General features: G+C 46.9%; 1 protein-coding gene across 5 annotated transcripts; it reads right to left on the bottom strand.

The window, feature by feature from the left end:
• Positions 1-58: 58 nt before the first annotated feature.
• Positions 59-14,540, bottom strand: LOC133486589 (zinc finger E-box-binding homeobox 2-like). 5 transcript variants are annotated; one of them, XM_061791981.1, is made up of 8 exons: positions 14,313-14,519; positions 8,763-8,831; positions 8,402-8,601; positions 5,792-5,894; positions 3,955-5,427; positions 3,767-3,886; positions 2,066-2,150; positions 983-1,371 (listed from the first exon to the last, which is right to left on the bottom strand). In XM_061791981.1, exons 1-8 carry the CDS (start codon positions 14,368-14,370, stop codon positions 1,116-1,118), a joined length of 2,364 nt encoding a protein of 787 aa, XP_061647965.1. In that variant the 5' UTR covers positions 14,371-14,519; the 3' UTR covers positions 983-1,115. The 5 variants fall into 5 exon arrangements, with proteins under 5 accessions (XP_061647962.1, XP_061647963.1, XP_061647964.1 ...); XM_061791982.1 differs by having other exon boundaries at positions 1,235-1,371; positions 1,988-2,150; XM_061791978.1 differs by having other exon boundaries at positions 59-1,371; positions 1,988-2,150; positions 3,767-5,427.
• Between the last annotated feature and the right edge of the window lie 294 nt (positions 14,541-14,834).

The following is a 14,834-nucleotide window of genomic DNA, read 5'->3' as shown; positions in this document are numbered from 1 at the left end:
ATCATTTTACACATTCACACCAATCAGCTGTGGACACATCCAATGACTGAAGTCCATCAAAGAAGAAAGTTGTTTATGAGAAGAAGGCGACAGGTTCCACATTCTTCATTTTGTCAACTTTTTTATTACACTGATTTGGATTTCAGGACGGCTGCACGGAGTCCAAGTGGTTAGCACAGCTGCCTCACAGTGCTAGAGTCGGGTTCAAGGGTCCAGCTCACCCGAGAGCATCATAAGGACAAGCGCTACAGAAATGGATGAATTGAACCTCTCGTTTTCTCTTCCAGTGTCAGAAGAAACTAAAGACAATCAGTGCAGTCCGACAGCGTACGTACACAATAGTGTGAAATAAATAGCGTTAGGAAATGAGTCAGATACATTAAAAACATGAAAGAAACAATAATAATAATCATAATAAAAAGAAGATCAATTTGAATTGGTGTAAATAGTGATGATGTAAGGCTTGTTTAAAAAAAAATGTTGATTTGATTATGTACAAAGTGACCCTCTTGTTGTTTTTTGCTGCTAAACAATGGTTCCTTCACATTCGTTAGTTTGCAGGAACAAAAGGGATCAAACCATTGAAAGTTCAAGTCAATTCAAACAAAAACACTGACAGGAAGTGATCAAGATTCTTTTTTTTCCCCTTTTTGTAGTGGTTTGGGGCGTTAAGTGCAATGAAGAACTTTTTTAGAATGAAGAATCTTTAGCACCGCTTGGCTTTTAGCCTTCACAGCATCAGCCTGAGTGTGTGCTGTTTAGCAAAATTATTTGAGATTAGAAATTACTTTGCTTATTTTATCTTAGATTAGCATCAGTTCGCTTAGCTGGGATGTCAACAGATTTCCTGCCAACAGTTGACCAGGCGCAGTCACAGGGAGCTGATTGGAGGTTCGGTCCAATCGGGAAACACTGACGAAAGGGGACTTCCCTCAGCAGTGCCAACGTTGTGAACAAAGCAGTCCAGTCAACTTCAGTGGTCTGAATGCTGGTCTTTGTCCGTCAGGACCTCCTCCCCGAAATGTTCCGCCGCAGTCAGGATGGGATGGGGAAAGCGGTCCACGTCCGAGGGGTCCGAGTATCCGAGGTGTCCGACGGGGTCCTCCGGCCAAGAGCTAGCGACGAGCGCTTCGGAGCCCGGGTCCGGCGCCTCCCGGTGGGCCACCTGGGCCCGCCTCTCCTGGGTCTCCCTCTTGCAGTACGAATAGCGATGGTTCATGTGCTGCGAGTACGAGCCCGAGTGCGAGAAGCGCTTTCCGCATTTGTCGCACTGGTAGGGTTTTTCTCCTGAGTGCAGACGCGAGTGCTCGATCAGGTGGTGCTTGTGCTTGAAGGCCTTGTGGCAGATCTCGCACTGGTGAGGACGCTTGCCTGAGGACGCATGCACGCGCGCATACACAAACCCACACACACACATTCAATACCGTCAACATGACTCTTACATATGACTCATAAGCATGAGTCTTAAATGCGACTCTTCTACATGACTTTTAAATCTGGCTCTTTTAAACATAACTCTTATATATGACTCTAAGCATGACTCTTTCAAACATGACTCGTCAAGATGACTCTTTAGCATGACTCTCTCAAACATGACTCGTCAAGATGACTCTTTAACATGACTCTTTTAAATGTGACTCTTTTAACGTGACTCTAAAACATGAATCTTTTGAACATGATACCTATGTATGACTATGAAACGTGATGCTTTTAACCATGATTCTTACACGGCTCTTTTAAACAAGACTCGTTTCAACATGACTCATAGATGACTCTTTTTAAATATTCTTTTAAACATGACATATATGAGTACTAACATGACTCTTTGAAACATGACTCATCAGCATAACTATTTTAACAAGACGTCTCTTTTAAACATAAATCTTAGTGATGACTCCTTTAACTGTGACTCTTTTAAACATGACTTGTTCAAACATGATTCTTTTAGCTGTGACTCTGTTAAAGATGATAAAAATGTGAAATGTACCTGTGTGCTCATATTTGTGTCTTAGGAGGGAACTGGTCTTCTGGAATGTTTTGTGGCACAAGTCGCAGGCGTACGTACCACTCGCAGTCTTCAGTTTTAACTCTCTTTCTGCCAGCTGGTCCACACCTGACAAGTAGTCTGAGGAACCGTCCAGCAGCACCCTCTAACACACACACACACACACACACATACGCACGCACGCACGCACACAAACATACATGCAGACACACACACACACACACACAATGATAATCCCACACCTGTTAACAAAGAGACACCTTCTGGAGCCCCCGTTCCCCCACCCGCCATGATCCTAAGTCTGGACAGAGCTTAGGTCTGCAGACCTGGGTAAAACCTAATGCCCCAACTCACCCCACCCCACCCCTCCAGACCACAGACCTCCACACCGCCCCATTCTGCAGAACACACTGTGCGACTACTGTGGTACCTTGAGCTGCCAGTAATTCGTCCCAGCCCCGCAAAACAAGGGTTGGGAAACGTTTGAATTTGAGCGATTCCAGTTCCTTATTTCGATTCCTGTTCCAAACGATTCTCGATTCCAATTCTTTTAGGCGCCTGGGTCAAAAAAGTTTGCACGGTTTAAATAAAGGGTGTCTAAATTATGAACATCCATTTTCTTAGCAGCCCGCGCCATAGACTAAAATAAACATTTGACTTGGTGTTCTTTATAACCAGTATCAATCTCAAACCTATGAACTAAAAGGCAATGTGTGCGGAACTAACCCAATTGACTTAATATTCATTAATTAATGTTTCAGCTGGATGTTAAATATAACATTGTTAAAATCGTTATTTGAGATTGTTTTCACATCAAATGGTTTATATGTGCAAGTTTTAACTTGACTTCCTGTTTTTAGCTTGTAGCCTTTTATTTTGATGGTTATGCACCGGAACTCAGCATTTTGGCACGAGAAGTAACTTCAAACGACACCGGTGATTTCTTGATTTTTTTTATTGGATGGAACCAAATGCTATAAAACATCCTTCATTCCTTTCGCTACCCACCGATGAGGCATAAGGTTAGTGTTTGTGATACTGGACGTTTATGTGAACTTTGTGCCAATACAACGCGATGTAAAGTTGCTACGTGAAGTTTGGTCATTCATTTGAACAAAGTTAAGACACACTTTTGTTCGCCGCCGCCGTTGGGCAGAAACACGTCTTCTTTGTTGGTTTTCGCCACACTCTTCTTTGGGGTCGGCGGACTAGGCATCAAAACTGGGAGCCAAAATGTTTTCATTTGAACGATTCCGGGAGAACCCGAACCACAATTATGTTTTTAAACAAGACTAATTAATCAGTCAATCAATCAGACTTTATTGCATAGCACTTTTCAGACATTAAAACGAAAAACGAAATTCTCACACACATTCACGTGCTAATTTGTGCCTTTAAGGGGCGTGGCCTATTGAGTGACATCAGGAGCTCTGGTCCCGATTGGTCTTACCGTCTTCTTCATGCGAGTGTTTTCATTTTGCATTTGTGTGTTGTCCCGTTCAAAATATTTCTGAACGTGCCTCAGCGCCTGTGGGTCTCCTTACCTACATGCCAGGGTATTGCAGTACCCGACTTGCTTCAAGTTTTCAGTACACGCGATCGAAATGAGCTTCACTCATTTGTGTGTATCAGGAGCTCGTTCGTGACTCAAATTTGGTTCGCAACACAAAGCAAACACTCAACCAAGCGACAGCTTGCAACTATTTGTGGCACCAGTAAATCAAGGTACCACAGTAAAAACAAAAAAACTAAAGACCGTACCTGGAAGGTTGTTTTCCAGTGTTTCTTCCTGGTGTGCAGCATGTCGACAAAGGCAGCTTCCCCGGTAGCGTAGGTGTACGCCATTTGGGGCATGAAGCTCACAGAGTCCAGGACCGGGTACTGGGTGGGAGACATTAATGTCGACGGAGGGAAAGTGCCATGCGTAGCCACGGACGAGTAGACCAGACCTGCTGAAAAGGGATTGATCCCAAACTTGGGACTTTTTTCCATCTGATGGCAAGCGTTTCTGCCGCCCTCAGATTCCAGGAACTCTTTCTTGATGTCGAGCAGGTCTATGGCTCCTGATGTCGGGCCTGGAATACCTTGATCACCGCCAGGTTCCATTTTGAGACCGTTGGGTCTAGTTTTCTCTGTGAATTCGTGTGCCAGGGATTTTGGCACAGAAAGATCGAGTGGCGTATCAGTGTGAATGTCCTCCCAGACCAGACTGTTTGGCGTGTAGGAGCTACTCTGGGAGTGTTTGGAGGATGAGGACGACAAGTTTAGTGGTGACCGACTATTATGGTTCAAAGGGTCCGGTGTCCTTTCCCCCGGTTCCTCGGTTGTAAACTGTCTGGTTAAAACATCACTGTTTGAGAACATTGGTGAGTGTCTCAAGATCTGGTGCAGTTCTGGTCCACCAGCCTCAGGAGGACTGGGATTCAGTTGAGTGAACCAGTCCCTGACAAACTCTTGTGGAAGGCCTACTGCCAGGGAAATCTTGATCAGTTCCTCTGAGTCGGGTTCCATGTTCATGGCCCATTTAGCCTGTATGACAGACAAGTGATCCTTGAAAGGGGTTCTGGAGCTAGTGCAAGGCTCCTTAGTGGACATGAGCCATTCTGAGGACTCCAGACTCAGACTGAGCCCGGCCGGCTGTAGAACTGCTTCGATGTCTTTGTTCATCTTGCACAGGTAGCGCTCGTGTTGATGCAGCGGAATTGGTCCTGGGAAAGTGTCCTTGCAGAACTGGCAGGTGTACAAGACCAAGCGGGATTCCTCTTTGGACCGGTTTGTCTGGCTTGTCTTGTCCTGTTTGTTTTGGTCTGGCTCACCCTTTGTCTGGTTGACCAATTCCAGGGTGTCGTCCGTGAAGCTCTGAGTGGGGCTGCTGGTGAGGTTTTTCTCTTCCACACGGGTCCGGAGATCCTTCATGTAGGCTCTGAGTTTGGAGACCTCCTGTGGGTTCCTGTCCATCTTTTGTCTGCACATCTTCTGAACATCATTCAGGCTCTCAAGGGTGCCCGGAAGAAGGAAGTCCACGCCCAATTTCTCTTGCTGGGTGTGTGAGCGCAACCCGTTTGGGTAGACCCCGGGTCTCTTCGGTCCGCCGGGTCTCCCAAGCTTACTCTCAGAGGCCATCATCAGCCTGTACTCCTGGCTGAAGTCCGTTGTCTCAGACTGGACGTCAAGGTGATTTTGCCGGTGTGCTTCGCCGTTTTCCAGCTTGTGGCGGAGCCGGTCCAGGGCGGGGGCCAGGGAGGGGCCAAGGGCCGGGCCCGAGGAGGGCAATGAGGAGCAGTTGGTGGACGGCCCGACCTGTCGCGGATGTCCGTGGAGACCAATCGGCCCAACGCATTTTCTGCTGCTGATGTGGGAACTGTACGAGCCCGAGTGGGAGAAGCGCTTTTTACAGTTGGAACACTCGTATGGTTTTTCACCTGGAAGGCGGCCACAAAACAAGAAAACATGAAAACAAGAAAACACAGAGGAGGCTCAAGAACCTACCACACATGCCTCCTCCACTTCCAACCTTTACGACTACACTTACTACCTTTTAAATGACACATCTGATCTTGAGAACTACACTTACCTCCTGCACCTCATCTCTTTTTGTATCCTACTTCACCTCTTAACTTTTGAAACACTTTCCTTTAGAACTATGCTGCCTACCTTTAGCACTACACCTCCTGTCCTTTCAACGACAGGTCCTACTTTTAGGAAACGATGTACACTTCTGTTCTCTATTGAACTAATGAAAGACAGGCCTTGAGTGCGGTGAGGAGACGCGCCGGCGCCACTTACCACTGTGGATGCGCAGGTGCTCCTTCAGGTGATGTTTGTACTTGAAGGCTTTCCCACACTCGTTGCATTTGAACTTTCGGTTCACAGGCTCGTCCTTCAGCAGCTGCACACGCCAAGAAGAAGAAGGAGGAGAAGTACAAAAAGCAAAACAAAAAAAGGAATAAATAATAATGACAGAAGTTGAACTAAAAGCGAGTAAAATAAGTTGAAATAAAACTGCTGAGATGAAGATTGATATTTTTACCCTAAAGTGAGTAAAATAGGTCGAATAAAAGTGAGGGTAAAATTCCGCCTCTCTGCCTGCCTACTGCAGTGTGACGCACGTCCCGTCTGCGACGCCAGGCACACGACGCAGTGCGGGCCTGAGAGATGGACCCCGACTGCTTTCATCGTTTAGTTTACATTTTACGAGAGTGGCTACCTCTCGGCGTAAGACTTATTTCAACACTGTTGCATTTGGTTAAACGACACATACTATGCAATTAGTCTCTTGCCCTGCCTTGCTCCCTGACATCTAGATCTTGGCCTGTTTTATCGCCACTTCTCCGTTCCCCCAGCCCCTCCTATTCAGAGAGGGGGCTACGTGGTGATGATCGAAGTGAGGCTGTTGCTGTATGAATTCTGCACCGGGCGACCAGTACGAGATCTGAGCAGGACGACTTCCCCGGAGGCGTCTCCCTGCGGCGCTGCATCTCCATATACTGTATTGACTCTGCTGCTGTTTTCGCTAACATTGTACAATGTCATATCACATGATAAAGGTTGCTCATAAAGCATCAATTGCAGTGTGGTCGTCCTGGGCGGGGGATCCCTTCATCTGTGATCCCTCCTCAAGGCTTCCTCTACCCCCCCTAAATGGGTTTTCTCTGAGGTTTTCCTTGCCCCGGGTCTAGACCAAGGGATGCCGTTGATTTTTGTGAAGGGTGGCCCAGTGTAGGTCTATTGAAATAAACTTGACTTGAAAGAAGTTGAATAAGTACATAAAAGATGTTGGAAGCTTCTAAACCTAGCAAAAAACAAAACAAAAAAAACACGATGGCGTTTGGGGGGATTTGGATTCTTTTTAGGCACAATCGACCATCTGGGTATTTTTTTAAGCTTCGTGTGTGTGTGTGAGTGTGTGTGTGTACGACTAGTATTATTGGTGGTCGTCGTGGTGGTTGTGGTAGTAATGGCAGTAATATTTTCATAGCAATAGTAACAGTACAATTGCTACTACTAGTAGTAGTACTACTAGTATTGGTAGAAGCAGTAAATAAAGCCCTAATAGTGTTATTGTGATGATGATGATGATGACAGACACTTGACAAAGGACACCACTCTGAGTTTTGACAAAAGCACCCTTGCCCAAAGTGAGTCAGCAAAAAATCTCGGCGTTTTATTTGACTCAACTCTCTCCTTTCAAAAACACATTAAGAATATTACCAAAACTGCGTTGTTTTTTTTCATCTCGGCAATATCGCGAAGATACGGCCCATCCTATCGGGTGGTGACGCAGAAATCACCGTCGACGCATTTGTTACGTCTGGCCTCGACTATCGTAACGTGCTGCTTTCTGGTCGTCCCGTTTTTCGTATGAAAGGCCTACAGTTAGTACAAAGCTTTTGATGAGGACGCGAAAGTTCGATCCTTTTACCCCATTCTGGCCACCTTGCATTGGCTCCCGGTCTACTCGAGATGCGATTTTAAGGTCCAGTTCCTTACTTATAAAATATTACACAGGTTAGCGCCCTCTTATCTCGCTGACTTAGTTGTACCGTACGTTCCGAAACCTTCGCTCACAAAACGCTGGTCTTTTGGTGACTCCGAGAGCCAGAAAGAAGTCTGCGGGCTCTCAAGCATTTTTTTTTATTGGGGTTTCAGTGTTCTGAAATGCCCCACCTATGGATATTAGAGCTGCTACCTCACTAGATATGTTGAAATCCAGACTGAAAACTTTTTTTCTACTTACTCTATGGCATTTAGTGAAAGTACACGTGGGCCTATTTTACTGCCACCTGTCTCCTTCCCTCTCCTCCGGCTCGGCTCGGAGAGAGGGCTAGGTGACGTTGGCTGTTGGCTGTTGCTATTTGGGTTCCGCACCGACCGACCGGGACAAGATCTGAGGTGGAGCACTTCCCCCGGAATCGTTGCCATGGAGGATTCCGCTCCGACCGCAAGGGCCAGGTCCTGAGGCAAGCGGGGGAACCGCTTTCCCGAAGGCGCCTTTTCTCTTTAGATGGCCTCTTATGCCATCATCATGAACATTGTACAGCAGCAGACTACGAGATCAACGTTGCCCACTATAATGGAGGTTTGAGTTTTTCCTTGCCCGATTGTGGGGTTTAGATTAGGGGATGTTGTCAACCATTGCCAACTGTGGACATGCGAAGCCATTTGAGATTCTTGTCATTAAGGGCAATACAAATCAACTTAACTTGACATGATGGTTATTATATTACGGCTGTTAATATTACTATACAATAGTCGTAGTGGAGTTAGTAGCAGTATTGGTAATATTACTAGTATTACGATTAGTAGTAGTAGCAATACTTGTCAGAGTAGTATTATCCAGCATTAGTAACGTTACTCCTGTCGGTAAGGTTATTGGTCGTAGCTGTGAGCGCTGACCTGCTCGCTGATTGGGTTCTGCGTGCTCCTGTGACTCTCCAGCTGAGGGCATTGGCCAATAGCGTCGATCTCCGCCCCCCGATGGCCACATTTTCGGCGGGAGGAGTCACGCTCGGCGTCCGGCGCCACCCCCTCGTCCGGGTCTTCGGGGTAGATTACGGCCGTGTCGCCGCGCCAAAGGTACTCACGCACGGACGCATCTGGATAGCACAACGGAACACGACAACATTCCTCATGGCACGTGCAACAAAAGAGTGCAGGCGTTGAACATCACGCCCGTCGCATGCCCGCCAACCCAAATGTTGATGCGCCGCCAGAGAGGGTCTGGATGTGCTGCTGATGTGTTGCCATGGCGACTCACCAAGTATCTGTCGGTCTTCTTCGGTTCGTTGTTGTCGCTCTCGCGTTATCATGATGTCATCAGCCCACACTGTAGGGGGAGGGGCTTATTTACAATATACCATGACACAACGGGACTGTGCGTGCATGTGAGTGTGCACGTGTGTATATACAGTATGTAAATGGAAATGTGTGCGTGTGTGTGTGTGTGTGACACACACACACAAGGTTTCCAGGAAGGTTTGCAGAAGTGAAAGTGGGGACGAAGGAAGTGTAAAAAAGTTCATGTCATCAGTTTCCTGTCAGGCGCACCGCTCTTGACATCCCATCATGATCACACAACGGCTGGATCTCATTTCTCTTCCTAGCGCCTTGCTTCTCAATGCTTCAAAAGCGACCCGGAAGTTGTTTGTCATCCCGGCCGCCGCATTAGGGAGCTTCTCCATCCGTTCTCAACACCGCTTATCCTGTTCAGGGTCGCAGGGCGCTGGAGCGTATCCCAGCTGACTTCGGGCAAAAGGCGGACTACACCCTGAACTGGTTGCCAGTCAGTCACAGGGCACATATAGACACGGACAACCTTTAGCACTCACATTCACATCATCACTGAGTGGGAACTGAACCCGCACTGCCTGCACCTCAGCCAGGCGAGTGTACCACTACGCCATCAGTGACAGGGAGCTTCTCAGTTGTGGTCAATGCGCAAGGAGGAGATTCCATGGAGGAGCGCTGATGTTTCCTTTTTTAGTTTTTTAGCTGCACCACAGTGATGTCTCAAAATGCAGCTGGATCGTAAACACAGCACGACTTCAAATGAAATAGTTAATCATCGTTTTGTCATTGCTTGATTATTACAGTCGTCATGGTTCACTGAGTGCTTTTTTTAAAATTATACAGTACAGTACATTTACTCAACTGTTCGTCTGCAGTAAAGTAAACATCATTAGCTAATTGAATATAGCCTACCGCTGCTAGTTATAACCAAATGTAATCCAAAACAGGTGGTTTGGATAGAGGGAGTATGGAAACAGCCGCTGTTGCTCTTTCAATCGCTTTAGTAAACAAACAGTAACAAAATACGATATTCAAGAATGCATTGGTGGCACACCTGGCCAGTAGGCTCAACTAGCGTCGCCTCTGTACACCACAGTGGCTAAAGGTCTACCCAGGAACTAGCCGGCCAATAGTACGTCATCAATCATTGTCAACTGGAGGTCTGTGAAGCTCTTTGTGACTCTTTTGTGATTAAGGGGTACACAAGTCAACTTGACTTGAGTACGTCCTCATACGTTCACGTTCATGTCACTCAACAGAGCAGACACGCCTTTTAAAGGCACACACACACATTCAGTAATATACTAAGGTGAAGAATGTGTAGGTGGTGACCCCACATGGACAAAAATCATACATGTACCTAACATGAATAAATTTGCGTATGCATGAAACTTTAATATATGTAATACCATAAATACTTGGCCTTTACGGATTTTGACTATTGCGGGGCTGCTCTGGAACGGAAGCCCCGCCCGCGACAAACGAGGGATTTCTGAACAAACATTTTGCTGAGTGTCTGTTTTATTTGGAAATGACTTCATTGCACTGGCTCGTGGTTACTACGCAATGAAAGTGTGTGCAAGTAAGCGAGGGGTGTGGGAACGGCTGGAGAACAAGCATGCTACGTGTCTTTTACATACAAGCATGCTACGTGTCTTTTACATACAAGTACGCTGCGTGTCTTTTACATACAGGCATGCTACGTGTCTTTTACGTACACGTACGCTGCGTGTCTTTTACATACAGGCATGCTACGTGTCTTTTACGTACACGTACGCTGCGTGTCTTTTACATACAGGCATGCTACGTGTCTTTTACATACAAGCATGCTACGTGTCTTTTACATACAGGCATGCTACGTGTCTTTTACATACAGGCATGCTACGTGTCTTTTACGTACACGTACGCTGCGTGTCTTTTACATACAGGCATGCTACGTGTCTTTTACGTACACGTACGCTGCGTGTCTTTTACATACAGGCATGCTACGTGTCTTTTACATACAAGCATGCTACGTGTCTTTTACATACAGGCATGCTACGTGTCTTTTACATACAGGCATGCTACGTGTCTTTTACGTACACGTACGCTGCGTGTCTTTTACATACAGGCATGCTACGTGTCTTTTACATACAAGTACGCTGCGTGTCTTTTACGCACAGGCATGCTACATGTCTTATGTACAAGCATGCTGTGTCTTTTACATACAAGCATGCTACGTGTCTTTTACGTACAGGCATGCTACGTGTCTTTTACATACAGGCATGCTACGTGTCTTTTACGTACACGTACGCTGCGTGTCTTTTACATACAGGCATGCTACGTGTCTTTTACATACAAGTACGCTGCGTGTCTTTTACGCACAGGCATGCTACTTGTCTTATGTACAAGCATGCTGTGTCTTTTACGTACAAGCACGTTATGTTTCTTTTAAAGTACAAGTACGCTATGTTTCTTTTACGTACAGGCATGCTACGTGTCTTTTGCACAGAAGCATGCAATGTGTTTTGCAGTCAATGTGCGACCTTTTTGTCGTCACCCGAATCGATTGACCCCATTATGCCTGTGACATCATCACGTGGACGTGCTAACATGCTAAAAAACAAAAACCAAGGCAAGGGTGGGCCTCAACAATCATTGTGGTTACACTGAGCGCTAGTCATTCTTACATCGAGGGGCGGGTCGGGGGGGGGGGGGGTAATGTTTAGGCGGGTGTGGGGGCGGGGGGTGTATCCCGCATGGGTGCGCAATGAGCAGGAGGCGGTGGGGTTGGGTTGGATGAGGGGGTGTTGGCAAAGAGGACGCATGCTAACCACGTTTGACAAGACGCACAAAAGACACACCCCCATAACCCTCCCCAATAGACCCTAAACACCACTCCGGCCCCCACTGACTCCAATGTTTCACTCGTTGCCTATGAAGTCAAACTCGCCCCAATACGGCGATTGTCTTCTTCTCGATTATTCAAACGACATTTGGCATCTGATAAAAGCCGTTTTAGTTTTCCAGGAAACATTTGATGCATCTTTATTGAGTGATTCATGTTCATCACTTCACAATCTTTCTTCTTGTTCATCGAACTGGGACTACAGACGAGGACCACTGACTAGGAATGCTGCCTAGTGCTGCTGACTAGATTATTACTGCTTAATAGGAGTGCTGACTAGGAATGTTGACTAGTATTTCTGACTAGGTCTGCTGACCAGGACTGTTGACTTGGACTACAGACTACGTATAAAGACTAGGATTTGTGACTAGGACCCTTGACTAGGACTGTTGACTGAGGAGGGTTGGGTGGGTCGTCATGACACCTTCACCGAGCCAGCCGCTATTGATTGTCCAGTTTATGTGTGTGCGTGCGCGTGTGTGACCTTGCCGGAGGATCTCGGCCAATCAAATGTATTTCTATGTGTGAGGAAGGGAGGGGCCATCGCTGCCGTGTACAGGACTTGTGCTGGTGTCACTATGATGTCCATCAAGTTAGGAGTAAGTTAGTACGAGTGGCAGTCGTACTAGTAGCAGTAGTAACGCGTGAAGAATTTATGGAAAGCCGTTTGAGCATGTACTAGTGCGCTGAATTCTCCACATGCTCTTGTAGTGACCGTCAGCTAGCGGTCGGGAGGGTCACAGCTTTGATGACTTTGGTAATTGGATACTCGGAATGTTATTTATTTGTTTGTTTGTTTATTTGCCACTGATGGTGCGGCGGTGCATCGGCCTGACTGGAGTGCAGGCGGTGTGGGCTCACTTCCCACTCAGTGACGGCGTGAATGTGAGTGCAAGTGGTTGTCTGCGCCGATATGCGCCCTGCGACTGAAGAGCGACCAGTTCAGGGTGTAGTCCGCCTTTCGCCCGAGGTCAGCTGGGAAGGGCTCCGGCGCTATCGAGAATGGATGGATGTCCGTCCATCCATTTTCTTTACCGCTTATCCTCACTCGGGTCGCCTATCCAAGCTATCTTCGGGCGAGAGGCGGGCTACACCCTGAACTGGTCGCCAGCCAATGCGACCAGCCAATCGCAGGGCACATATAAACAAACAACCATTGGCACTCACATTCACACCCACGGGCAATTTCGAGTCTTCAATGAACCTAGCATGCATGTTTTGGGGATGCGGGAGGAAAGCGGAGTGCCCGGAGAAAAGCCACGCAGGCACGGGGAGAACATGCAAAGTCCACACAGGCGGGGCCGGGATTTGAACCCCGGTCCTCAGAACTGCGAGGCAGATGTGCTAACCAGTCACACACCGTGCCGCTGGATGGATGTTTGTTTGTTTATTTTCATAATTATATGATTTGGATTTATCTGTGAACAACGTATTATCGTTATCGTTTAGTGCACTTTTTGTCTTCACTAGTGAGGGCACCAGTAGGATAACGACATGTTACTAGTGAGGCTAAACTGCACTACTTCATGACTGTGTGCTACTAGTACGAGTGACATTACTCTCTCACACACACATACACGTGCGTACAGACACATTTATAGATATAGATAGATAGATAATGTTTGTTTGTATGTTGTTTGTGTTCCATGACTACTTGTTTTCCTGGACCAGGACTCTCTTGTAAAGCAGATTTTTCATCTCAATGGTGTTTTTTCCTGGTTAAAAAATGTCCATCCTTCCATCCATTTTCTGAGCCGCTACTCCTCACTAGGATCGCGGGCGTGCTGGAGCCCATCCCAGCTATCTTCGGGCAGAAGCCGGGGTACACCCTGCACTGGTTGCCAGCCAATTGCAGGGCACACATAAAAAAAACAAGCATTCGCACTCACATTCACACCGACGGGCAATTTAGAGTCTTCAGTGAACCTAGCACGCATGTTTTTGGGATGTGGGAGGAAAGCGGAGTGCCCGGAGAAAAGCCACGCAGGCACGGGGAGAACATGCAAAGTCCACACAGGCGGGGCCGGGGATCGAACCCCGGTCCTCACAACTGTGAGGCTGACGCTCTAACCGGTCGGCTACCGTGCCGCCGGTTAAACAATTTTAAAAAGAAAAGAAAAAAAAAGATAGAACTAGGCAGCTATTGATATATATATATATATATATATATATATATATATACACACACACACATGTATACAGGGTGATCATAAGGAGTTACTGTTCAATAACCCTGGAAGTTTTTGTTTATTTTAGTTAAGTTATAAATTCATTTTTTTCTCATTTTGTTAGTGTAAAATAAATATTTTTTTAAAAGGGGTCGCTTGTACAGTTCAGTATATGTGTGTGATTTAACTTGCAACAATTAATTGAAACATTTTATGCCAGCTGCCATATCTATAAATATATATATCCATATATATATATATATATATATATTTTTTTTTTCTACACAGATACACACGCACGCATGCACACACAGGGTCATGTAAGGAAGTTGTAAATATAGCAGAACTATATGATAACTTTTTTTCCGTTTTCATTATTTTTGTCTGAACAAGAACTGGACTGCGGTTCTGTAGGATCGGAGGTTTGTTTGTACTGACGCGTGCGTGCGTGTGCATGCGTTACCGTTCTTCCTGCGCGGGTTGGCTTGTTTTCGCCTCTGGAAACGCGCGCGCTCCTCCATGTCAGTTCTCCACAGAGGCACGGGCGCGCGCGCACGCCACCGGTACCAGAGGTCCGGCAGCTTTGGGTCCGGGTCAAGCGCACCTCCGCGTCCCCTTCGGCTCGGTCCAGTGCAGAGGCGCGCACACCCGCCCGCCCGGTTCCACGACGCCCGAACAATAACTGCATGCAGGCAGGCGGCAGAGGCGAGCCCTCCCACATGCCCCCCAACATGACCCCCCCCCCCCCCCCCCCCCCCTCCAACCCAGCGACCAGAGGAGGTCAATTCATGGCTGTGACGTCAAACCTGTTGCGCCAAACAAAGCGCCCGAGTGACGCCACTGTGTAATATTACCCTTATTGTGAAGACTCCGAGCACGCTGCTTGGCCATTCCAAATTCAAAATGGTTAACTCATTCAATTCGCCTTGGGAACCATTTGCAACATGACAAAAATTCCGACACACCTAAATTGCACAATCATATT

The sequence above is a fragment of the Phyllopteryx taeniolatus genome, chromosome 12 (assembly GCF_024500385.1).
Source record: "Phyllopteryx taeniolatus isolate TA_2022b chromosome 12, UOR_Ptae_1.2, whole genome shotgun sequence".
NCBI lineage: Eukaryota > Metazoa > Chordata > Actinopteri > Syngnathiformes > Syngnathidae > Phyllopteryx > Phyllopteryx taeniolatus.
The sequence above is the reverse complement of the archived record's forward strand: the minus strand, read 5'-3'. Positions and strand labels throughout refer to the sequence as shown.